At 51.7% G+C, this 23,719-nt stretch overlaps 8 protein-coding genes across 8 annotated transcripts; 3 read left to right on the top strand and 5 right to left on the bottom strand.

Moving 5' to 3' along the window:
- Window positions 1-475: 475 nt before the first annotated feature.
- STEHIDRAFT_89966 (succinate semialdehyde dehydrogenase) lies at window positions 476-2,887 on the bottom strand (the record flags this gene model as incomplete). The annotated part of the gene is made up of 14 exons (XM_007298276.1): window positions 476-717; window positions 780-856; window positions 929-1,083; window positions 1,140-1,192; window positions 1,260-1,318; window positions 1,377-1,431; window positions 1,495-1,594; window positions 1,653-1,715; window positions 1,775-1,815; window positions 1,866-1,938; window positions 1,995-2,292; window positions 2,352-2,528; window positions 2,593-2,651; window positions 2,708-2,887. The coding sequence occupies 14 exons, from the start codon at window positions 2,885-2,887 to the stop codon at window positions 662-664; spliced, it is 1,446 nt and encodes a 481-aa protein (XP_007298338.1). The 3' UTR covers window positions 476-661.
- Window positions 2,888-3,427: 540 nt separating this feature from the next.
- On the bottom strand, window positions 3,428-4,415 carry STEHIDRAFT_152033 (UreD-domain-containing protein; the record flags this gene model as incomplete). The annotated part of the gene is made up of 2 exons (XM_007298979.1): window positions 3,428-4,102; window positions 4,161-4,415. 2 exons carry the CDS (start codon window positions 4,413-4,415, stop codon window positions 3,428-3,430), a joined length of 930 nt encoding a protein of 309 aa, XP_007299041.1.
- A 367-nt stretch (window positions 4,416-4,782) lies between these two features.
- STEHIDRAFT_164955 (uncharacterized protein) lies at window positions 4,783-8,185 on the bottom strand. The gene is made up of 3 exons (XM_007298978.1): window positions 6,203-8,185; window positions 5,943-6,128; window positions 4,783-5,887 (listed from the first exon to the last, which is right to left on the bottom strand). Exons 1-3 carry the CDS (start codon window positions 7,974-7,976, stop codon window positions 5,277-5,279), a joined length of 2,571 nt encoding a protein of 856 aa, XP_007299040.1. The 5' UTR covers window positions 7,977-8,185; the 3' UTR covers window positions 4,783-5,276.
- A 128-nt stretch (window positions 8,186-8,313) lies between these two features.
- Window positions 8,314-12,046, bottom strand: STEHIDRAFT_144027 (DUF1740-domain-containing protein; the record flags this gene model as incomplete). The annotated part of the gene is made up of 7 exons (XM_007298977.1): window positions 11,453-12,046; window positions 11,315-11,406; window positions 10,543-11,257; window positions 9,636-10,485; window positions 8,769-9,578; window positions 8,601-8,719; window positions 8,314-8,537 (listed from the first exon to the last, which is right to left on the bottom strand). Exons 1-7 carry the CDS (start codon window positions 11,973-11,975, stop codon window positions 8,314-8,316), a joined length of 3,333 nt encoding a protein of 1,110 aa, XP_007299039.1. The 5' UTR covers window positions 11,976-12,046.
- A 704-nt stretch (window positions 12,047-12,750) lies between these two features.
- Window positions 12,751-15,876, top strand: STEHIDRAFT_164953 (cytochrome P450 monooxygenase pc-3). The gene is made up of 18 exons (XM_007298976.1): window positions 12,751-13,146; window positions 13,199-13,299; window positions 13,368-13,404; window positions 13,457-13,516; window positions 13,574-13,586; window positions 13,642-13,777; window positions 13,840-14,239; window positions 14,296-14,340; window positions 14,405-14,415; window positions 14,482-14,638; window positions 14,692-14,716; window positions 14,778-14,792; window positions 14,851-14,922; window positions 14,977-15,013; window positions 15,068-15,086; window positions 15,141-15,256; window positions 15,325-15,504; window positions 15,572-15,876. The coding sequence occupies exons 1-18, from the start codon at window positions 12,834-12,836 to the stop codon at window positions 15,623-15,625; spliced, it is 1,791 nt and encodes a 596-aa protein (XP_007299038.1). The 5' UTR covers window positions 12,751-12,833; the 3' UTR covers window positions 15,626-15,876.
- Window positions 15,877-16,181: 305 nt separating this feature from the next.
- STEHIDRAFT_164952 (cytochrome P450 monooxygenase pc-2) lies at window positions 16,182-18,991 on the top strand. The gene is made up of 16 exons (XM_007298975.1): window positions 16,182-16,498; window positions 16,560-16,660; window positions 16,727-16,763; window positions 16,831-16,890; window positions 16,951-16,963; window positions 17,025-17,160; window positions 17,229-17,708; window positions 17,772-17,928; window positions 17,983-18,007; window positions 18,065-18,079; window positions 18,138-18,209; window positions 18,262-18,298; window positions 18,362-18,380; window positions 18,439-18,554; window positions 18,623-18,802; window positions 18,858-18,991. Exons 1-16 carry the CDS (start codon window positions 16,192-16,194, stop codon window positions 18,906-18,908), a joined length of 1,806 nt encoding a protein of 601 aa, XP_007299037.1. The 5' UTR covers window positions 16,182-16,191; the 3' UTR covers window positions 18,909-18,991.
- A 92-nt stretch (window positions 18,992-19,083) lies between these two features.
- Window positions 19,084-20,129, bottom strand: STEHIDRAFT_89946 (60S ribosome subunit biogenesis protein NIP7). Its single transcript, XM_007298275.1, has 6 exons — window positions 20,055-20,129; window positions 19,768-19,995; window positions 19,578-19,712; window positions 19,450-19,526; window positions 19,362-19,389; window positions 19,084-19,302 (listed from the first exon to the last, which is right to left on the bottom strand). Exons 1-6 carry the CDS (start codon window positions 20,112-20,114, stop codon window positions 19,288-19,290), a joined length of 543 nt encoding a protein of 180 aa, XP_007298337.1. The 5' UTR covers window positions 20,115-20,129; the 3' UTR covers window positions 19,084-19,287.
- Window positions 20,130-20,292: 163 nt separating this feature from the next.
- Window positions 20,293-23,716, top strand: STEHIDRAFT_89945 (Sec39-domain-containing protein). Its single transcript, XM_007298274.1, has 3 exons — window positions 20,293-22,252; window positions 22,309-22,468; window positions 22,532-23,716. The coding sequence occupies exons 1-3, from the start codon at window positions 20,305-20,307 to the stop codon at window positions 23,547-23,549; spliced, it is 3,126 nt and encodes a 1,041-aa protein (XP_007298336.1). The 5' UTR covers window positions 20,293-20,304; the 3' UTR covers window positions 23,550-23,716.
- The last annotated feature ends 3 nt before the right edge of the window (window positions 23,717-23,719 follow it).

Genomic DNA, 23,719 nt, shown 5'->3' with positions numbered 1-23,719 from the left:
CGGGAAGAGCTCCTCTGATGTGCATGAATAGCTTTTATATACGTGGTCAGTCTTGAGATGGCTCTCCGACCATCGCAAGGGTTATGAGGCGTGACGGGTGTACGAAGAGTGTCAAGAGACAGCGCGGCGTTGTCCAGCTTTACTACCCAAGATCGTGCGAACATTCGCACGCGCTTAGCACGCGACCGATATAAAGTTCTCGCAAATTTTGAGCGCCGTCTGCCTCCTACCCCCTCTTCCATCTACAGGTCTTTTCTATCACTCGTCAGTGTCACAAAACATACCTGTGTGTTGCTTGTTGTGAGTCTTTCTTCTTACTCCGTCTCAAAGGATGAATATTTTGCTGTGCACCAGACCGAGTGCTTCTGCACGGTGGTGACAACTATTGCCGGTCCTCTTATACGCTTGAGGGCCCTGAAACTTTCGTCTGTCTGATTCGTTGTTGTCACAATGATACTGACTTTCATGTCTTGTAGGACCCATCTAGATCTTCGTTCAACAACGCAGCCTGTATGGGATGGCGTACCATTCCGGAACCTCATCAACTCACGAAATATACCACTGGTCTGCCTTGCGCTTTTCTGTCTGTACTAGCACATTCTATTCTGTATACTACTTCCGAATACACTGCATGCTTTCTGTCCTACATTCATTCCTGCGTTCATGAAGTCTTGATCTTCATGTGCACCGACTTCGCCCGCGTGAGCTGGTCGTAACCTGGATAAGCAAGCCCTGTGAGCGTCCCGAAGCCAATTCTCTGCGGCAATCATTCAACATACCGAATTTGCTCAGACTGATACCCCTACCACTGTTCTTCACGCCAGTCCACGCTAGTGCAGGATCCAAGAAGTCACAACTATCCAGGGTAGGATAAGCATGCGTGGTCAGTGAGCTGTCTACACTTCCACAACAGAGGAGACGGGCGTACCGGTTCAGGAAAACGGTGCCGGTTTGGAGTTCGTCAATGAGGTTGAGGAAGGCCTCCTGTGAATCGGCGTTCTTCTCGGCGTTGGTCCAGACGGACGCCGTCAGGCCGTACGGTGAGTCGTTCATGAGCTTGACAGCCTCTTCGTCAGAGGAAACCTGTCGAATAAATGCTTTTAGCGTTATGACACAAGGGCGAGTGCTAAAGGATCCACCTTTTGGATGCCGACAACCGGGCCAAAGGTCTCCTCCATCATCACCTCCATAGCTGTTTAGTAAGAGGAGTGTGAGCTACCACCATACGCAAGATGGACGAAGGAAGCATTATTGCTCACAGTGATTGACGTCAACAAGGACCTGAGGCGCCACATACGCAGACTCCCCCGATGTCTTCCTAAACTCGGATGGACGTCAGGTCAAGTCTTCAGTAAAGAAGAAAAGCTCAAACATACACGTCCGCGGAGGAGAATGTTTCTTCTGGTACAAGTGGCTTTGCACCGGCCTTGACTAAGGAGAGATGGTGAATGGAATCAGGCGATGTCGAGGATGGCGAGATACTGCGACACTTACTAGCGTCTTCGACTTGTTTCCGGATCCGTTTGGCGCTGGCGATGCTGACGACTGGTCCGAGATTGGTCTCTGGCTTGGTAGGGTCTCCCAGTTTATATTGCTAGCCACAACACCCAAATGAATAAGATGCGCCAGAATGACGACGTTCGGGAACATACCTTGACGATTTCAACAAATTTGGGCACGAAGGCGTCGTATACATCCTTGTGGACATAGATACGCTAGCGAATCGAGGCACAATGAGCATATACGATGTGATACTCTAAAAATCGAAACTGACCTCCACGGCACAGCAACTCTGTCCCGAATTGAAGAAAGCACCTGTGGCAAGTCAGTAGACAGCACGATTATTGAACAAGAGGGCATCTTACCGTCTACCAGCTCCGCCGCGGTGTAATCCAGGTCAGCATCTGGCCTGACATACGCAGGATCTTTTCCACCAAGCTATACGAGCCCTCCAGTCAGCTTGAGCCTCATCCGAGCGTCCGGAACATTCTCACCTCGAGCGCCACACCCTTGAACCCAGAGGCCTCGACCGCGGCCTTCTCAACAGCCTGGCCACCGGCAACGCTTCCAGTGAAGGAGACGAAGTCGACAAGCGTATGCTTGATAGCGTGTTCCACAAGGGGAGGAGAAAGGTGAAGGACCTGAATAACGTCTTCTGGGACTCCTGCCCGTGTAAGAGCGAGAGCGATTCGTTCGGCTGTGAGTGGCGTTTGTGGCGAGGGCTTGAACAGGACAGCGTTTCCTGAAACGATGGCTGGAAGAACGGAGTTGATAGAAACAAGATAAGGGAAGCTAAATGATAGGAAAAGTTTCAGAGTCATCGGACCCTGGTGTAGTAGAGGTGTACTCACTTCCAGGGGGCAACGACGAGGACCACACCGAGAGGAGTGCGACGAATGAAGCGTTTGAAACCTGGCTTGTCTGTATCCTCGAGGCCAACGTCGGCAAGAGACTTCTCTGCGATGGACAGCATGTACCGAGCACGGTCCAAGAAACCGCGAATTTCTCCTGCACCTTGGGAGACTGGGCTGTTGTGATGAATGACGCCACAGTCAGTTCACAAGCCATGAAAGTATCAGGATCTATGCGCACCGGCCCATTTGGAGAGTGAGCTCGAGTGGAAGCTCATCGCTCATCTTTTGGAACTCATCCTGCACAAGAAGTCTACTATGATTATCTGGATATTTGATCAAAACTTCAAGCATACCATGAACTTGTTTCCGATAGCAATCCGCTCCTTCAACGGAACCTTGCTCCATGCCTTCTGAGCTTTGGCTGCACGTTCGATTGAGCCATCGAGCTCGGATTCAGACGGATATTGCTTGGTGACAAGACCCTGTTGATTATGAGGGGAGATGGTCGTCTGAGATGTGGTAGAGAACTCCATAATGTGATGGTGGAACGGGATAATGTGCAAAAGCTCCGAGGCTCGGATGTTTGCTACATAAAGTACATGGACGGTCTTATCTTATCATCTTCCGTGGGCCACACTCGCCACCGGCCGAAGTTGTACGATAATTCTGAAGTTCATTCAAGATGGGTCCCTCGAGTACCAGCACCAGCAAGCACAACTTGCATGGGTATGCGCTACCTCACAGCTAATGTAAATAGTGATAATTATATCCGAGCTTAGGTGCTGCATGATGATGTTATTCCTGCGGTATCTTGTGTAGAAACTAACTCAAATGCCGCGGCGTGAACATCGCAAGGAATGGCGGAGACGGGGTTCCTAAAGTAAAAAAGCAGGCGGTCGACGTCGGCCAAGTCAATCGAAGAAAGGTCTACTAGAAAAAAGAAGGAAACATACCACAGACCGTAAAGTTCGCCGACTAGGAAGTCGCACCACGATCCGGGACTCCGATGCCTTGACACCAGGGGATGGGCATGCTCGTCGCACTACAAACTTCAACAACGTCTCCGATGCCCATCACACGAATGCTCGCCTGAAGATGTCCGTACCGATAACCTCTTCCAGAGGCTGCAGTGCCTGCTTTAACCACACCTTCACGTCTTCCGTCTCCTTCCCCGCCACCCTGACTATTCTTCCTTCCTCTCCTTTCACAGGACTCAACGACCAAATCAGACCTGGAGGATCCCTTTGTCTGAACACCGATATCTTCTCATAGCTTCCATCCAATTCCTTCACAAGCCCTTCGACCAACGGTCCGTAGAGTATCACGGTCGCATAGCAAGCGTACGGCGCCAGTCGGTCTGCGAGTAGTCGACGAGGAAGTGGCGGGACATCGCTATTCGCAGCTGTGCTATCGCCTTCTAGGAGAGTAGCATCTCTTGCTACCCGTACCCCATCCACAAAAACCTCATTCACGCTCATATATCGTGCGAACTGCCATTCTTCACCCCGAGACCGCCGTCCGGATGTGAACCAGTCGAGGAGAACAATAGATGCCAATTTGGAGAGATGAAACGCTTGTAGTTGATGGTATGACGCGGCTTGGAAGCAGGTGACGGGGTCTGGGAGGAGGAAGAGGGCGCCTCTGTCGGCTACGTGCACGTCCAATCTCTGTCTGGCAGATGATATATGAGTCTTGTGCGAGCTTGCTGCTCTCTGTCCGGGGCGCGTTTTGAACACCTTCGTAGAACCCTATGCACATGTAACCCCCTAAACATCACGTTCATTGAGTACGGGGTAACAAACGCACCTGAGAAAGCAACATAAGTCGAGCATCATGCCCAACATGAACCTCAAGAGCGATCTGATCTCCACAAACAAGGCCGCCTCCGTACGACGCCATGTAAGCCGTTGCGATCCCCTTGTCGGCAGACCGAAGAGCAAGTAACTTCAGAGGATATGTGCATGATAGTTCCGAGAAGACGACCTCTGGGTCTCGAGAATGTAGGACGATCTTTCCGGTGCCAGCGCCTGTTTGTTTGGGTCCGGATGCACGTAGAGTCATTAGTGGGACAAGGCTGCTTTAATCGTGGCACGTCCTAGCTCGATGAACAACCAGATTGTAATGGTCGTTAGGCTATAAAAGATTGAACGTTGATGAGTTCATGGAAAAGAGCAAGGAAAGTAAAGACCCACAACGTTGTGGGGAGGCTATCCGTAGTGCATTTAGAACGGTCCCAAACAAAGAGACGGAGGATTTTGCGGAAATTCTTAAAGATAGCCACCCGTTATCAGTCAAGGTGAAGCTGGAGGTTGGCTGGAGGTCATGCTCGCTTGAAATCCCGTCCAGTCTGCCCTTGGGAAATTAAACGCGGCCTTTAATTACCTCGCCACCCAGGTGTCAATATCTCGAGATCGCACGGTGAATGAAGGGCATTTCGTCATATTATTCCATATTTTCCGGAGCATCGCTACATATCGAGACACGGACTAGACAGAGACATAGGGGAGGAGAAAAGGAATCGGGAGTCAAGGAGTGTCATCGGCATCCAAAAGGGATGCGGTCGAACAGGGGCATTAACAAAGCAAGTATAAAGGGGAGACATCGAGGATGGGGAGTGGCATGGGGTAAAACAAGGGAGAGACGGGCAAAGGGGAAGACAGACAAAGCGATTTGTATCGGATATGTGTGTGCGAGTGCGACGAGTGAGAACAAATGGTGCAAGTCCGAACTCCATGATCTGATATATCCTCTTCGGGGAAAACAACGAGACGAGGCCCAGAATTGAGAGAGAAAAAATGAGGAAACGTGTCGTGACGGTGAACAAAGCTAATTGAAAGTAGATAGGTTACTAGCATAGAGAGAGGGGGGAAAAATGCAGCAATATAGATGCGTCATACCACAGGATAATAAGAGCGAAAAAAATCAATATCTCCGGGTGGCGAGAGCACGGATATCGTACAGATGACTACGGTCATCGTGTACCTTCGTTCTCCACCCCTTCATCTCGACCCTATGGCGTTCCTCTGCTAGTCGTGTCTGCTCCAGGAACGCATCGTCCACATCGCAGACCATTGATGCTCGGGAGCACCTATCACTTCCGGAATCTGATGGACTCCGTCTGTGGCTACTCCGGGATGGGCTGGGCGTCTCCATACGACTTGACGCCGCACTCCGGCTGACATCCGAAGGAGTGATGGTTGAATCCTGTTGGCCGGCACGTATTGTGCCTCCTCTTTCCTCCCACCCGTCTCCATCGTGTTCATCGTCGGCAAGGTCAGCGAATACATCTGGTTCATCCTCTTCCGGCGATAGTGTCGATATCCAGCACATTTTATTCGGGTCGAACATCATATTACCAACCCTCCGAGCACCAGTCGCGAACGACCCCACGGGTGAGCCCACAGAGGAGCCAGTCAGATGTGTGATGAGGGCCGGCCGTGTTGAAGTGCCCACGACAGTATCGAAGTCACGAAGAGCTTGGTCATTGCCCTCCCAGCGTAGTGTTTGAGGATTCCACTTCATGTCCCCGACGACTGAAGATTACCGGGGTCAGGATGAGAACGACACGATGCTATTGTATAGACATACCTTTTGGAGCAGTAGCACCACCCAGATTTCGGATCAGTGTAGGTTTCCGCCGTTGGTTCGTCGTGGGCGATATTACAGTCTTCTTTCTCTTCGCAGCTGGGTCTGCTGCTGACGACTGAGGTGCCAATTCTATCCGGCTCGCATGCCTTAAGGGCCGCGCGATAGTTTCTGGAGACTGAACAAGATCTGGATCATAGCGCAGGAAAACAAAAAGCTCAGCCAAAGAACGAAGGTGGAAGAGAATGGAGATGAAGGCGCACCTGAACCACTACCTGAACCATCTCTCGGAGCCTTCCGCCGTGTTGTGCTCTTACTCTCTACCTTGGACGGGGCGTACATAGCCCCTGGAACACGGTTTCCATACGGCTTTGGAGCGACACGATACCGAGTCTCCTTGTCGCGGTCGGTGGGCAAGTCATCGAATGCATCGAGCTCCGTACCGTCTCCGTATGTTCGTTGTCGTTTGGGTTTGCGCAATATTTTCGGGCCTGACGACGATGACGCAGTGCTAGGGCCCGCAGCCGCTTTTGACCGCAAGGATGTTGAAGATGGAGGACGAGATGGAACAGGGACAGGAACAGGAGATGAACGGCCGGTCCCAGTCTTTGACGAACCGGGAAACACTGATGTAATCGGGGTTCTCGCTTTGAGACGAGAAGACGATGTCGGCATAGTCAGGCGTAAGGCAGCTGGATTCGATGACGGTGTTGATGGTCGTGCGGGTGGCACTACGTATTCCGACGAACGCATGCGACCAGTGGAGCTGTTGTGTGTTTTAGCACGGGAAGCTGCGGTGGCCCCTTCGTATCGAGCGCCATTGGCATCACTCGGCTTGGAGGCCGACTCGGCAGCTATCGCCTGAGGATGGCTGACCTCCATGAGTGCTGACAACGACGCTTTCCGAACGAGTTTGCGTTGCGTAGGGGATGTAGTGGGTTTGAGGCCCGTATGTGATTTCTGCCCACGCAGAGGTCCGGATTTTGCCGAGCGGGATGAGGAGGGTCCAGTATCGGCGGAGAGCAGTGCGTTATAGGACTGGGAACGAGGCGGCGGATTAGCATGTTCTGGGGGTGAGGGAGGCGCCTTAAGCTTTTGAAACTGGCGAGCTGAAGAGGGCGGGGGATTGGCGGGGGACCTAGGGCGATCGTTCTTTAACCTGGAAGGCGGCCTTGCCCCGAGCGGTCGAGATGCACCGTTCGCACGGGATCCTATGGAAGACCTACGCTTGTCCTGATGCTGCTGCAAGAGTCGGCTCGGATTGAAGTCGGCGTCGTCGTCGATGACGAGACCAATCTCGAAATCATCCTCAGGATCAGGGCTAGCGATCTTTACGCTATCGTCTAGAGTAGGTGCCTTCTGCTTCTTCTCAAGTAGCCTTGCAAGGTGCTTTGCGCTCGATGCAGACTCAAAGAGGCCCGAAGGGATGACTAGGCCGTCAAGATCCTCCTCCTCGTCATCGGTCTCTGGTTGGGATTGTGAAGCTGAGGTAGAGTTGGAGGAGGAAGGGGAAATTTCGGCGAGCCCGAGAGTAGAGTAGGCGTCGGATGACTGAGAGGAGGTTGTATGGTCTTTCTCTCCCCATTCGAGAGAGTTTTTCGACGATTGGTGGTGGAGGGATAGGGGGCGAAGAGATAGCTGAGTAAGATCCGAGGGAAGAGAGAACGCGTCCTCGAAGTCGTCGTCGTCAATGGAAGGCGTAGAGTCGACAGCGGACGGGATAGGTTTGGGGAGAGCAGCGACCTTGATGGTCGAGAGGCCCTCCTCCTCGTCTTCGTCGTCCTCGCTCGTAGGCGGCAATGGAGGCCGAATGTTGACCATTTGAGACGTACTTTTTCTGGATACAATTCCGGCGACGACAGCCTGTGCCTTCGCTCCGCCGGTCTTGCCAAGACTCATGTCTACGTCCCAGTCCTCCTCCTCCTCCCTCTCCCAGTCGGTTCCTGTGTGGAGCGGTACGCCATCGGGGATGTCGAAGTCGGCGTCCGGCCACTCCTCTTGGGAAAGCGTGATGGATGGTGCAGGTACGGCGACCATGATTCGAATACTAGTCGAATGGTAGTGCGAAACAAAGTAGATTAGAGCCTGCCCCCGTGGGCGGGGGAGGTGTGAAGTAGACCAAGTATGAGGTATGAAGAAAGCGAAAGAGGACAAAGGCCGTGCGGAGAGTGGTCTACACGGCTTAGAAATAATGAAAGACTGCGAATGTTGCTGAGGATGTGCTGCTGAAGCTTGAAGCTCGAAAGCGAGGGCGGTTGATGTTGCGGGGAGAAACGAAGACGACGTCCAGACGAAAGGCTCATGGCAATACACTGTCACACCACGTGATAGCGCCATGCGCCGGTGGCCACCGCCACAATTCATAGCATTTTATTCAGTACGGCTTCAATCGCCTGAGCTCCCTTGCATTGTACTCTATCTCATCTTCGTCACTGTTCTCGCCTTCTTCTCTGCCCCCTCCTAGCTCAATCCCATCCAAAGCCTCGTCTAGGCCTGATCTCATTCGTATCCCGCGCTCTATCATTGTTTCACCGAGCGCGTGCAATTCGTGTGGCGCAAAGACGTCCCGGAGTGGATCGAATGCAAGCAGGTAGAGTTCTGCAGTTCGGGCCATTGTTAGATAAATCAGTCAACAATGATACGATTCGACATCGTGCATACCTTTCACTCCAGGACATTGAGCTACGGCCCGGAAGAGCACATCCTTCGCTCGTTTCAATTGGCCCGCCTGTATCTCAAACTCCACGAACAGACGCCATAGGACAGCACTCCCCCTTGTCCTGCGTGACAGTGAGAAATTATTGTGCACATCAGGGAAGTAAAGCGTACCGTTCATCGTCCATGGCGGCATTCAGACCACTTCGGGTCCTCTCGATCTCCCACTCCCACCTGCCTTTCTCCCAGCGAGCCAACCAGACATCGGCCACCCTTCTGGCTACGCCCTTCGCTTCTCCCCCGTCGCCTTCACCATCCTCTCCTATCAACTCCCTCACCTTACCCCAAACCCCCTGCCCCTTCTGTACTTCCAAAAACATGGCCAGTATCGCCGTGTTGTTGGGGTAAGCACGAATAGCGTGTTCCAGGCGTTGTCTCAGAACGCCTGGCCTCGCCGTACTCTTCAGCGTGACAACATGATTGTAGAGCATATGCAGCGAGGCGACCGCCGAACTCTCCTCGGCCTCCGATCCATCCCGGACTCGAATCGGCCCCGAAAGGAATGCAGGGAAAGTCGTTGTCGATGTGGCACTCAGCAGTTCGAGCAACGCAGAAATCTTCACCCACGCCTCGCGTACCTTCCACAGCATTGGCGGTATATCCTTCACCGTGTCCTCCAAAACACGCCGCGCACGCAATACTACCACCCCTCCGGCGCCAGCACCACCTTTCAGGCCGGTGCATTGCATGATGACTTGCATTGCGGCGTCCGCATGGCCTGCTAGCCATTCCATCTCTGTCCAGTCCCACCACAAGGGTCCTGCGCTGAGCCGGTTCTGTGGCGTGACAGTCGAGAGAACGGTTTGGTAGACCTGACGCGCCTTGTCCGCCTTGCCGCGTCTTCGTTCCAAACGAGCGTGAGCAGCCCAGCGTGGAAGAGAATCGCGGTCGACATCCAGGAACGATTGTGAGAGCTTTAAAGCACTATACAACGGAGATGAATTCAGAGCAAGACTACGAGCTCAAAGGTCAAGAGCATACCCTTTGATATTGACCACCGCCTCGAACGCCAATGCCAGTACATCCCATTCGACATCGTCTTGTCCCAGTCGGCACTGTTCGAAGAAGCGTCTGACAAAGTCTTGATTAACGCCCTGCACGTCTTCCTTCGTCCACATCCCCCACTTCTGTCTCCCAAAGCTATCGAGCGGCCCAACGACACGATACCCCCAATTCTTCACCGGCCCAAATCCGTCCTCATAGACCTCCTCGGGACCAACGAGGACCCCAGCGTGAGATTCCGCCGTGATCATTCGCGTTTGTGTGATGCTCGGATAGATGGAGGACAAGTAGTACGGCGATGTCAGATGGTTCTCACACCACCTGTCATCGAGATTATCGGACGTGGAGAAAAAGGAACGTTCCAACCCGGGGACATGGAGGCCGAGGAAGGATAGCCATATGAGTCGAAATGTATGCTTGGCACGAGTGGATGTCAACGAGCAAAGGAATGGCTGGATATCAGTGAAGAGGATCGTCGCGTAGGGGTCGTCGTCCGCCTCGGGATCCGTAGAGCGTAAAGAAGGGCGTAGCACGTTATCTGCGGACACCTCACCCTGGGCCCAGCGTCTGAAGGGGTCAGATTTGGTCGAAGGAGTGGATGTTTGTGAATTTCGTGACGGTGCAGTAGGATTGTATTCAGGTTGACCAGCTGCAAGCCATGATGCCCACCCCTGTGCGTTGGCTTCCCCGATGCGGGGCACTTCGGACTCCCAGAACTCTTCCAGAGCGCTTGTTTGTGCATCGAGAGGTAGTCCAGCGAGAGAAGACGGTAGATGAAACGTCAGCTCTGCTTGCGCCTGCATCAATGCCATAGCACGCTCGATAAAACCTATATTCCGGTATCTCAGTAAAGTGTTATCCGTACGCAGTGTAAGACAGCTCATACCAGCATGTCTAAAAGCGATCGCTATCCGCCAGAGGATCCTCAATTTATCTAACTCGGTCTTCAACCGCTCAAGTACTCTTTGAGCATCCTCGACAATCCCATCAAGCCCACCGACATTCTTGCGAATCCTCCAATCCGCCCAGGAGTGCCAAAGTTCAGAATCTCCGTCTTTGAGCGCGGCTTCCCATTCGTCCGTGAGCTGGTTAGCGTGCCACACCGCTTCTCCAGCCTGTAGGTACCGGAGCCGTAACGTCGTTGAATTGGGGATAGACTTGGGGGCACGAGCAAGGATAGATATCGTGATCTCAGAGCGCGCTTTGATCGCGTTCTTGATGGTAATTGGGACTTGAGACAAGTTGTGAGAGAGAAGTGTGAGCCAGGTCGATACCGAGGAAGAATCTGCTTTCAGCCGTTGCTCGAGCGCTTTCGTCTTCTCCTGGTGTGCTGTAAGTGTCACGTTTTCCGCCTCATCATCTTCAGAACTCTCCACCTCGGAAGCAGAGGAAAAGTCAAAGTCAGAGTCCGCGTCTTCGTTTGGAAGCTCGATATCGCGATACGACTGGTCATTGTGGGCTTGCTTGCGACGAGAGGTGGGGAGTTTGATGACACCGTCGATTTCTGTGTATTTCCGTGCGCTTTCGGCGGAGGCGACAAGTCGGCGGGAAGGTGCAGTATTGAGTAGGTCTCGCGAGCTTCGGTCGGTAATGGAGGGCATCTATCACGTCGATTATAGTTGAGTCATTATGTACATGGAAGTGTCTAGCAGGCCTACCTTTCGCTTCCCTCCAACAGTAACTTCGATACCTCTATTGCTCCTATGCACAGCAGTCCACGCATTGGGCAATCCTAAGACCTTCTTACCCCCTTCTGCATTATTAGCAGCCGGGCATAAATGAGACGAAAGACGTACATCCCACTAAACGATACTTGGGTACGTCACCCGCATATAGACCACCATAGCGGACGTTCAACGCATCTCCCTTCTTGTCCGAATAGAACAACGGTCGGGTCAAATCTACCTGGGATGGCGGCAGCTCGCCATGGTGTCGTGTTCTGTCTTCCTCCTCTTTAATACGTTCATCGTCAAGGGCAGACCTCATCTCCACAGACTTCCCTGGATCTCTACTATCGTCCCTATCCCGCCCCTTCTCTCGTTCCCTCAGCCGATCATGCCTCCGCGAATCTCTGTCCTCCCCAGATGGTCCCTTTCGCCTGCTAGAACGATCCTCGGATGTATGACGGTCTTTACGGTGCGACCTGTGGTGTTTATGTTTCTTCGACTGATCATCGTGATCCTGCTTGTCCCGGCTACGTTTTGTCCGCCGTTCGTCGTCTCGGGAGGGCTCAGCGCCACGCTTGCTTGGCCCTTGCTCGAGGTCAGGGAATGACGAGAATGATGGCGGTTGGAAGGAGGAGAACGACGGAGCTGCCATAGTTTGCTTTATGGGAAGACAAAGCTCGAGCCCAGAGCCAGCCAGAAATGCGATTGATACTAGTAAGCAGTCAAGTTGAGGACAGTCAACCACAGGCACTTGTGCGTTGTCGCGCGCCACTGAAGCGTTCGCCGACCGTCGGCTCTTGCCACATCCGGACTTCCGCATCGGCGGCTGTGGCCGGTCCAAACATTCACTCAAGCTTTCAGTTCTTTTTCTTTCAATAGGGCTTATATGTTAGTGAAAACTTGGAATTTTTCGCGAAATCTCATTGGCAGATCGGACAGATCTTCCGCCAACGAGTTTCAAGTAAACTTGAAACATATAAGGTCTAATTCGACTCCTTCTTCACTCTACGGATTGTACGAGGGCCGTCGCAAGTAGCATGAACAATAGCGTTATCAGCTGTTCTTGGTATCTTGACATTTGCTCTTTCCCGATGCCGCATCATAGTCACTGGGCCGCGCGTTCTCTGGGTAGCCAATACCCCTCTTCAGCTTGGTAATTTTGTCACAAGACTCTCAGGCTCAATGCCCAAGACAAGTCATCTGAAACGACCTTTGATTTCATCTTCACTAGTGACCCTCATCGTGGTCCATCTGACATCACTACATAGTGAGGACGAGCTCCACGTATTGTCCACGTACGTGGGCGTGGTGATCCAGCGTTCCATCCGTTTGATGTGCCCATCCGGTCTTACTTTGCCCAAAACCGCCCGAAGAACCGTTTTTAATCACGATCCTTCCTTCCCCCACTTATAGATTGCGGGTCACCACGACCTGCTCTCAAGCTCATCACCCAACATTGAACGATAAATTGTATCACGACTTGTAACGGTGTAACTCAACTGGAAACATCATGTTTTCGCCCGGAGTTCGATTCTTAATCACGAACGCACCTGCGATAATATCCCTCTCGGTCTTGCTCTACTTTGGCAGCGACTTCTTGTATAACAAGACTGGAGGCGCTTTCCCTCGATGGGCTATCGTTCCCCTCGCCATCGTAGTAGTACCCTACTTAGGTGTGCTCCGTCTCGAATGGAGTCTTTTCAGGTACCGGCGCACGGCGGCCTCTATGGGCGCAGTCATTCCACCTCTTATCCCTGATAAATGGCCATTCCACCTTGGTATCCTGGCGGCTATGCTCGAGAGCTTCCTGCATGGGTATCCTGGTTCGTCTTAACACTTATTCACCTCCTTGACGTTTCTGATTAATCTTCTCAGGCGACAAAATGTGGGAGTGGGTCGCGAAGTTAGGTTATACCTATCGCGTCCGCACAGGCTCTGACGAGAGGATGATCACCATCGAACCACACCACGTCAAGGTGGGAACTTCACACGAGGATGTAAATATACCGAAGCTTATACATAGTACGGTGTATCATCTTTGCAGTCAATCCTGGCTACAAACTTCGACTGTTGGGACAAAGGTAATGCATAGGGTAAATCTGTATGGCAACATAACCTTAGCCGGCATCATAGGGCCTGTCTTTATCCATCAGATGCATTCTGTTCTTGGAACAGGAGTGTTCAATGCCGATGGTAAGTCCGTCCGTCACCATTTTACTGTACTCTACCTGAGCGACATTTCTCGAACAGGCGATATGTGGAAGTAAGATCGGTATTCCGAGTTGATCGGCTCAAACAAACTGATTGAATTATGCCAGGTTTCACCGAAGTATGACAAGACCTTTCTTCAGCAAGGAGCGTATCACGGACTTCGAGAACTTCGACCGCCACGCAACGGCTGCGATTATGCTAGCAAAAGACCGCCTACGAGCTGGGTTCCCCATCGACTTCCAAGCAAGTTCTAATTTCGCTCGCGGGCAGACTCATGAAGTGAACTCATCCCTGTAATCTTCCAGGATTTGGTATCTCGTTTCACTCTTGATTCCGCCACCGAATTTCTCTTCGACACCGACGTCCATTCTCTATCTACCGGCTTGCCTTATCCATCCAACACGCCGCATGCTACCAAATTCAACAATGAAACTCATCCTGCCAACCAATTTGCCACTTCTTTCGCTCAAGCTCAAATCGAAATTGCCAAGCGTACATTCTTTGGGTCACTGTGGCCTCTGGTTGAGATATTTGGCGACAACACTAAGGCACATATGAAGATCATTGGCAAGTTTATTGATCCCATATTGGCTGATGCTTTGAATAAGAAGCAAGAGATGAAGGGAGTGGAAGCGGCGGTTGGAGGTACGGGGAAGGTTGGCGAGACTGAGACATTCCTGGAGCATATGGTCAACTTCACTGATGGTGGGCAATGCAATTGCTTCAAAGTATAGAACATCTTCTTACCACTTCGATAATAGATATAACTGTCCTTCGTGATGAAATTCTGAACATCATGATCGCAGGTAAACGTTATGCATTCACTCGCCAGTGATGGACCTTCCTAACGCTCTCATCGTTGGAATTCAGGCAGAGATACGGTACGCAGAGTGTCAAAATAATTGATTGTCTGTACTTTTAAATGGTGCTCAAACTACGACTCGCAGACTGCCTCACTCCTCAGTTTTGGCTTCTATATGCTCTCACAACATCCCGATATTCTAAAGCGCCTTCGATCAGAAATTGCTGAGACGGTAGGATGGACTAAAGCACCAACATACGATGAGTTAAGGAACATGAAGTATCTTCGGGCGTTCCTCAACGGTGAGTTCCCATCTTTCCCCTTTCTTTCGCCAGATCTGACGTATGATTTTCAGAGACATTGAGGCTGTATCCTCCTGTGTATGTCTTCTCACATCCTTTCCAGTCGTGATTCTCATAGCAAGATCCTTCGGTAACACAGCCCGTTCGATGTGAGGTACGTTGACAGCAGTTTAATGTCCTCGGTGTTGTCGTTCAACCTGCAAACGATACAGGAGTGCAAACAAGCCGACAACTCTTCCATCTCTACCCGGTGAAGAGCCTATCTACATACCTACAGGAACAAAGTGAGTGTGCTAGTATTAGTCTTTGACTACGAAACTGATACTGTTATGCCGCAGAGCCGTTTACTCTGTATTCATGATGCATCGCCGAACGGTGAGATCCCCTATATATATTTCTCGTCATCAAAGCTGACTTCCATCTAATCAGGACCTCTGGGGTCCCGATGGTGCGCCTCGTTGAGTACTTGAGTCCTTCGAATTACTGATAATTGTCTTTTCAGCTCTCGAGTTTGATCCTAGCCGTTTCATTGACGCCAGGGTCCAGAAGTATCTCACACCCAACCCTTTCATCTTCGTTCCCTTTAACGCAGGCCCACGGATCTGTTTGGGCCAGCAGGTACGCATGTGCCGTACTATTCCACGTTTTGCCTGCCCTTACCTTCCACATCCCATCCTGGGCACCAGTTCGCCTACAACGAAGCGTCCTTCATGATAGTTCGCCTACTCCAGAATTTCTCGTCCGTGTCATTGGCGAGAGAGGCGCAACCACCCAAGACCATTCCTCCGGAGTCGTGGGCTGATGTTCCGGGGCGACAGAGTATCGAGAAAGTTCGTCCTGGGACGCATCTGACGATGTTTGTCGATGTGAGTGTTTTTCTACGTTTTCGTCCATGTACTGTCGAGGTTGATATAGGGCTCTCTTCTGCTCCAGGGTGGTCTTTGGGTAAGACTTGGAGAAGCCGAGGAAGCAAAGGCGACGACGTGAAAGCGATGCCAACTGTCCGCCATCCCATCAAAGATCGCTGTTGTCTAGGAAGTGAAGCGAGTAACCGCATTGTATCAACGTCTTGTATCTTGACTCTTCGTGCTTTTCTGCTACGAGTGTACTTATATTCTTCCAGCAACCATGTCCAGAATTTTTCGACTATGCTTCGGATAACCTCCGCGAATTGTCTTACTTGCGGGTCCTCGGAGCTCCTGAGCCTCGCAGGCCAATGGGATGTATTTGATCTCCGCCATTCCTAACCCTCGACTCACTGCCGTTGACCTGACTGAACAGCTCTGCTTCATGGGCATGGCAAGAACCGTTTGAAGCGCGCCAATACCGGAGTTCAGTCTGTTCCACGTAGTTTGTCATCCCCGAGATCATCCGAAGGATATCATAAGACTGCAGTCAACATGCGGCCTTCTAATGAAGTGCACGTCATAGGACGAAGGACACGGTGTTATAAAATGGGGATAATTTATAAGTTCCAGGTCGAGCGCCTCTTCTTCCTGAATCTCTAGACAGTTCACCTCCCCGAGCTTGGACTCCACGACTGAGCGGATTCAATGAAGATTTCTCCGGGAATACGTTTTGTATTTAAGAATTCACCGGGCATATTTTTCTCTTCCTTCTTCTTTTACTTCGGTGGGTACTTGGTTCAACATCATAGCAACGGCATCCTGCCAAGATGGACGATTGTACCTCTCTCTTTCTCTATTCTTGTGGTACTGCGCCGAGAGTGGAGGTTTTTCATGGATAAACGTCATGCAGCTGCCATAGGCGCAGTTGTTCCTCCTGTGGTCGAAGACAAATGGCCTCTTTACCTTGGAAATTTCTGGAAGACATTTAACGGTTTCATGAACGGCTATCCTGGTACGTGTTTGGAGGCTGAACCTGTATGGATTGTGGGATGACCATCGGTGGCTTCATATAGGCGACACAGCTTGGGAATGGATCGCGAAGTACGGTCATACATTCTATGTTCGTGCGGGGTTTGACGAGCGGGTCATGACCGTGGAACCGCACCACGTCAAGGTACGCCGTGACTCGTATTCAGTCATCTGCTAAGGAGGTCTGAACATATTTGCTGCGCTTTCACAGGCACTCCTCGCCACAAACTTTGATTGTTGGGAGAAGGGTGAATGCCGTTTCAGTTACTCGATCGCTTATTCTCAAGCATGGCTGATATTCTCTCTGTCCATAAGGAACAACTTTGCATGATCAGCTATACTCGGTCTTGGGCACGGGGGTATTCAACTCTGACGGTACGCCCGTCGCTCATATCTAACCACTCAGGTCTACTATGCGGCTAACTGGTGGAAAAGGCGACATGTGGAAGTAAAGAAACGTTCACTTTTTTTTTACTATGTGCCAGAACTCAGCCAACCTTCTTTGACAGATATCACCGGACGATGACCCGACCTTTCTTCACTAAGGACCGAATCTCTGACTTCGAGAACTTCGATAGGCATGCCATGGCGTCTATCACGCTGGCCAAAGAACGCTTACGCACTGGTTTCCCTATCGACTTCCAGGTAAGCAGGTCTCCATCCCTCACTTATTTGGTTTCGCACCCAAGGCCACTGAACCCCTCTTTCTTCAGGACTTGGCTTCACGCTTTACTTTGGACACAACTACCGAGTTCCTTTTCGCGTCCGACGTTAGCTCATTGTCAGCAGGCTTGCCTTACCCATCGGCACCCAGCAGCACTTCCGAACTCATGCACCCATCGAATCTAGTCGCAGCTTCATTCGCCCAAGTACAATTCCGGGTTATGACCCGTTTCTTCTTTGGGGCCTGGTGGCCCTTGATGGAGCTCTGGAAGGACCAGACGGAAGACGACATGAAGGTTCTCATGGGGTTTGTCGATCCTATCTTACAGAGCGCTATGCAGAAGAAGGGCGAGTCATTCACTGATGCGGAGAATGACGAAGAGACGTTCTTACAGCATATGGTCAAGTCGACCGATGGTGCGGCAGGTTCACTTCATCCTTTCATTGGCCATTCTGAAGCGAATACCATTGCAGACATCAAGGTGCTCAGGGACGAGTGTCTTAATCTAATGACGGCCGGAAGAGACACTGTAAACTCGTCCAACAGTTTGCCGTTTGTTCGGAGCTGATAGTCTGACTTGACACTCTCACAGACGGCTGCTTTACTTAGTTTTGGCGTATATATGCTTGCAGAGCATCCCCATGTGCTTCAGCGTCTGCGCGCTGAAGTCCTAGAGACCGTTGGGCCATCGAGGGCCCCTACGTATGAGGAACTAAGAGGGATGAAGTATATGCGAGCATTCCTGAACGGTGAGTATCGTTGGACTCGGCGATAACACCCTTCATAACTATCTACGTCCACAGAAACCTTGCGACTCTATCCACCAGTGTAAGTACCTTGCGTCTTTCCGACGAATTTGAGACTGAGTACTATGCACTACCTCAGTCCGTTCAACTTGAGGTACGCTTCTCAACTTCTTGACATGGGGGAAGGTCTGTCTCATCGACTGGACCTACAGGAATGCTAACAGGGATACGACACTACCTGGAGCACCCGGAGAACAGCCATTTTACATATCCCGCGGCACTTCGTATGTTCCAATAATCTATCACCTGAGGAATTATGTAGTGACCAGATTGTAGGGTCTTGTATTCTGTGTTCGTGATGCACCGTCGAGCTGTAAGCATTGCCAGCCTTCGTCTTCTTGTGCTTACGTTAATTTTCCACTCACTGTCTTTGAAGGACCTATGGGGTCCTGATGGTTAGGCCCAAGTCTCAACGCGCATGAGTAAACTGTACTGACTGACCGATTTATCCAGCAATCGAGTTCGACCCAGATCGTTTCATCGACGCAAGGCTGCAGCAATACCTAACTCACAATCCCTTCATCTTCGTTCCCTTCAATGCCGGGCCTAGGATCTGTCTCGGACAACAAGTACGTGCTCGTCTCCCAAACGGTCTCCGATACTTACAATGCCATACTGATGTCTGTTCTCATTCCAGTTTGCGTATAATGAAGCGTCCATAATGCTAGTCCGTCTTCTCCAGAACTTCTCGTCGGTGTCCCTGGCACAAGACGTTCAGCCGCCGAAATCGATCCCTCCCGCCTCTTGGGCTGATGTTCCTGGGAGACAAAGCGTCGAGAAATTGTGGCCCAAGTCTAACCTGACAATGTTTATTGATGTAAGTCATCCAGCTTGCGGTCTGTGTGCGGACGCTCACCGATTATTTTCTATAGGGTGGCCTGTGGGTCAGATTGGGAGAAGCAGCCGAGTCTACAAGCAGCTAGTCGAGGGCTCTGCAGAGGTATTTTTCAGCGATGTATTGGAAGTTGGCTCCATCGTACAGTTATTATATCCAAGCGTAGCACCCCTTTTAATTTCACCATTCAGAAGTTTCATCGAGGTGAGATTGCGCCTCCAAGATAAGCGCCCGTTCGGCGCAAAAACCAGCACTTGGTAAGGGTAGAGTGCTCATGTTTATGAGTACAAGCGTTGGACCGTTGGACCAGCTGATGTTATACAGAGTGCAAGAAGCAAGGCAGTCCCACAAATAAATAAAGCAGTAAAGTGCTCTTGTCCATTGCCGGACAACAGAGCACGTCGTAGTACTTTGGGTTCCATGACATCGGATGTCCCGACCAGCGTAGGGAATACGTCTCTCGAGAATCAAAACAAGGTGTCCTACGCGTTCGCGCAACACGGTCAGACAGAAGTAACTGAGATAGGAAAATGTTACGGACCTCATCACGCAGGTACTCCCCAATATCCCTAGTATATGAATTCGAGGTAAGCATGAATGCACTGAAACAGAAAATTTACTGCACTCACGCTTGATGGAAAACAATGTATGCTGTAGGGTCTAGTTTTCTTGTATCTACAGTCGACCGTGCCGTGACACCAAACCCCTTTTACAGTCTAAGTCAGGGGAGCAGACATTGCGTAAACGAGAGACTCACTAATGGTATGTCATTCATACTGTAGACAACCACTCCCTGGTGCTCTGGCGTATCCTCCGTGATTCGACCCAAGTGTGCCTTTGCAACATGATTACCGTACAAGAACGGCATCTCGCCATTGGGTTTGATCCAAACCTGCCGCTGAGATGAGAAACTATAGAGAGAAGCCATAATACTAAGGTACACATACCTTATACTTAGCGTATTGTGCAAGGTAGTCAAGGGCGGTGATGTGCAGCTTGAACTTGCCACTTTTGCTGAATTTGCCAAAACATGTTCCAAGGCTGACGAGATTTGGTCGAGAGACAGATATTCCCAGACGCATTGAAGACTCGGAGACATAGTATACACGGTCCTTCTGGAGCCTAAAGCAATATGGTTCGTCCGGTCTGTCGATGAGATGAACAAGATTCTTCCCCTGCAGAGACGAGAAATTAGTGGGCGTGAAGTTGAAGAGAACCGTGGAGCAGAACGCACGATGTAGTTGGCCAGTTTGGTAAAAACCGCTTTGCTCTCTTCCTCTGTCAAAGGCCGCATGATGTTGAATCGGAGTATGTAGAGTGGCGAGGATGGAGAGAGGCAAGGAGCACAAGGTACGAGCAAAGATCAAAGATTCTTGAGGGTGTGTATAGATAAGATAAGATTAGTGATCGACGCGCCACGTCGCGTCGTGGCGCGTTTGCCTCCTGCCTCATCTGCGTTAAGTATACCCCTCGTTTCGACCTCCATGGCGGAGCACTCTCAGGACCTATGCGAACAATGGCTGCAGAAATCTGACACAGACCTTACCCCTGAAGATGTACAGGGCACTCTTCAGCTGGTCAGAGACGACCTCTGGGTCGCAGCTGCATGTGCAGACCGCATACTGGACGATGCAGTCGTTCAACGGGCTATTCTCGCACTTGGTCTAGAGAGGACTAAACCTGCTCTCGAACGGTGCACCAACATCTACCCTACGGAAACCCATGACGATGCCTTACACGCGAGCTCAGACGCAACCGAAGCGCCAGACGAGACGTTGACGACATACTTCAGCGACGAGACTGCAGACGCCCAGATTTGCTACATACGTTCCGTTCTCCTGAAACGCCTGGATCGGCTGAACACCTATGTAGAGCTATGTAAAGTTGGTGGAGGGATTAAAGAGGACGGAAAGGGAAATGAGGAGGTAGATGAAGAATGGGAAGATGATCCATGGGACGACGGCGAGGAGGCGGAGGAGACAAGCACATCACCAGCAGAATCACTCCCACCAATTCCACTCTCCGAGTTCACGACCAACCCCTTAATCCAGAGTGCATGTTCATTGGCGACCCGACAACTATTTTCATGCGTCCACATTCTTCTCAAACACCACGGAACCGAGCTCTGGCCACAACGTTTCGTCATTCTAGATAGCATCCCAGAGCATGCACACCCTCAAGATTTCCGTGATTTGCTACCTGCGTTTGACATAGGGAGCAATGAGGAGCAGCACCCCCAGAGTCAGCCGTGGCGGCCAGAACCTGACTGGTCGGAGCTAGCCACTGTTTGGGGATCCATGAAGGCATCTGGCGTTGTCGACATAGAGGATCCACAGCCGTCTGTACCTCCCGGCAAGAGCGCTCGACCCAATCCTCTTACTGCCCATGAACTCACCGCATGGTACCGCAAACGTATCGAAGACGTTCTATCGTCCACCGGAATGACAGACATTGCTCTCGCCATGGTCCAGCACGGTGCATCCCAAGGCATTCCTGACCTCGACGAGCTTGGAGAAGAGCTTAGCCTCCTTTCACGTCTCGTTTACGACGCTCAGGTCTCCGATGAAGATGACGTCGAGGAAGAATGGACTTTGGATACCTGGAGAGCTATGGACCCACCCACAGTCATTCGTGCATACCTCGCTCACGCCACGCCAAACAGTATCGTCCCCAGCATTCGAAAACTCGTCATGCCGTACCTGTTTGTATTGGAGGCACGCGAAGAGCGAGCTGGTCGTCCGGATCCTGCCCTTTCCATCCGGCTTCTCACTGCCTATATACTCTCCGCACCGCTTGATATGGTGGCGAGTATCTTCGAAGCCTCAAAACCCACTCTCCCCGCGTCTCAGCGGCTTATTCGTGACGACAAGGACATGGTGCGCCTCGCTCTGGCTTGTCTCTACGGCAGTAACAGCACGGACGAGTGGTCAACGATGAGCCGCATTTTCGAATGTTTACCTGCTTGGACCAGTGACCCAGATGATGAAGACCAAGCAGACGCGGCGGATATGACCATCACCTCTCTGGGGGCCTTCGTCACACCGTCGACGACCAGGCCCCGTGTCACGCCAGAGGACCTCCTGGTATTTTTTAAACCTTTACCCATCACCTCACTCTCTCGCGCACTCGATATACTGGACGTACACCTTGAATCAGGAGAAATATTCTCAAGGTGGAGTGTGGCGTCGCCACTCCATTGGTTCTTACAGAGTGCCGGCGATGAAGCGCTCCAGCGCTCGTATGCTACCCGCATGGCACGGCGTGCTGGCGGCACGGACGATGAACTGGACACTCAGGGAGATTGGGAATGGCTGTTGGAGGACATGATCAAGCTGTCGGGGACGAGCGAAGCTGGGGTGAGGAGTGCGTTTGGTCTCTTGTCGAAGACGGAAATCATCCGCATCTTCTTCAGCGGTCTGCTCAGTACCGGAAGTGAGTGGCATTATCCCAGTATTCTATATCCTCGAAGTGCTGACGTGAAGAACTAGAATTTGATATCGCCAAAAGTCTCCTCAGGTCAAGACAGCACGTTCTTTCCCTCGACCCAGATGTAATTAGGGACATTTGTCTGACTTGTTCCCGCGAGTTCTACGACAATGCCAGCAGTGGAAACTACCGCTTCGGCGACATGAAGTTGGCCTATGACTGGTGAGCTCATTCTTACCCTCCACAGATACAGATAGACTCAGTACCTCATGTATTTCCCCACAGCCTTTCGGTGCCTGCACCCTCAGACGAGATCACCAAAGAGCAAGAATTCATCGAAGCCACCTCCCGAATCACCTCCTTCAACGTGATGTCCCGCTCCGGCATCCCCATCTCACCCCTCGAAATCCGCCTCACCAAGGACCGTCTATCCCTCGTCTCTCGCGTACTCTCAAGCAACGCCGACGCCTACAAGTACACCGAAGTCATCCTCGACCTCGTCCACAAGCTCGGCTTCCGCGACGACCCTTCCGCCGAAGTCAAAGCGCTCGCCATGATGGCCGACACGGCACTGCAGAACGAGGATTTCGACCGTGCTGTCGAAGCTAGCGAGACCATGATCGACAAAGTCCTGGCCTTGCGCGCCTCTGCTTCTTTCACCTCTCCCGGTGTGGAAGATCAGAAGGTGCAGGAAGCTATCGAGGTCTGCTGGGTCGGATGTTTCCAGCTCGGACGACAGCCCGAGTTCGCAGACGTACCCAAGAAACTGACCCTTCTGGGGCGTGCGCTCGAACTCTGTCCGGCCGATAAAATCCCAGACGTGCTCAATGCGTGGCGGAGACTCGAAGCCGAGGACATCGAGTTCCGCAAGGACAAGCTCGCCAGGCGTCAAAAGGGAGAGCTCAACGGCAGGCATACTGGTGGGCGGAATGGACGAAGGCAGCGCGGCTCGGGCACTTACAGTTATAACAACACGCCGTCCTCCCTCGCCGCTCGTTTCCAGAACTTGCACATGCCAGACATCCACATCCCTTCCTCTCCGCTCGTCCATACACCGGACACGGCGGCCTTGGCACAGACATTCAGCCGTGTGGCGGCGAACTTCACATCTCTGGGTGGTGGCGTGAGGAGACCGGATTCTCGACAGTCGTTCACGTCTAATGACAGTAGAACGGGTAGGAGGGATGGGAGTAGGGATAGCAGGGATCGTGGGTCGGTGGATGGAAGAAGGGAGGAGGATGTGTCGGCGCAGGCTACGAGGGTGTTCCAGAAGGGTCTCGGGTGGCTGCTTGGTGATGAGTGATTGAACCGTTGCTCTCGGTTGAATGTTTTTATTGGAGTTCGAGACACTTTTCGCGGGGCATAGGATATATATAGGGTGTCAAACATTGGTCGATTTTTATCTTACCGAGTTCTGTTCTTCAAGGTTTCATAGTTCAAGCTGACCATAATCTGAGAGTATGGAATAAACCG

The sequence above is a fragment of the Stereum hirsutum genome, assembly GCF_000264905.1.
Source record: "Stereum hirsutum FP-91666 SS1 unplaced genomic scaffold STEHIscaffold_1, whole genome shotgun sequence".
NCBI lineage: Eukaryota > Fungi > Basidiomycota > Agaricomycetes > Russulales > Stereaceae > Stereum > Stereum hirsutum.
The sequence above is the reverse complement of the archived record's forward strand: the minus strand, read 5'-3'. Positions and strand labels throughout refer to the sequence as shown.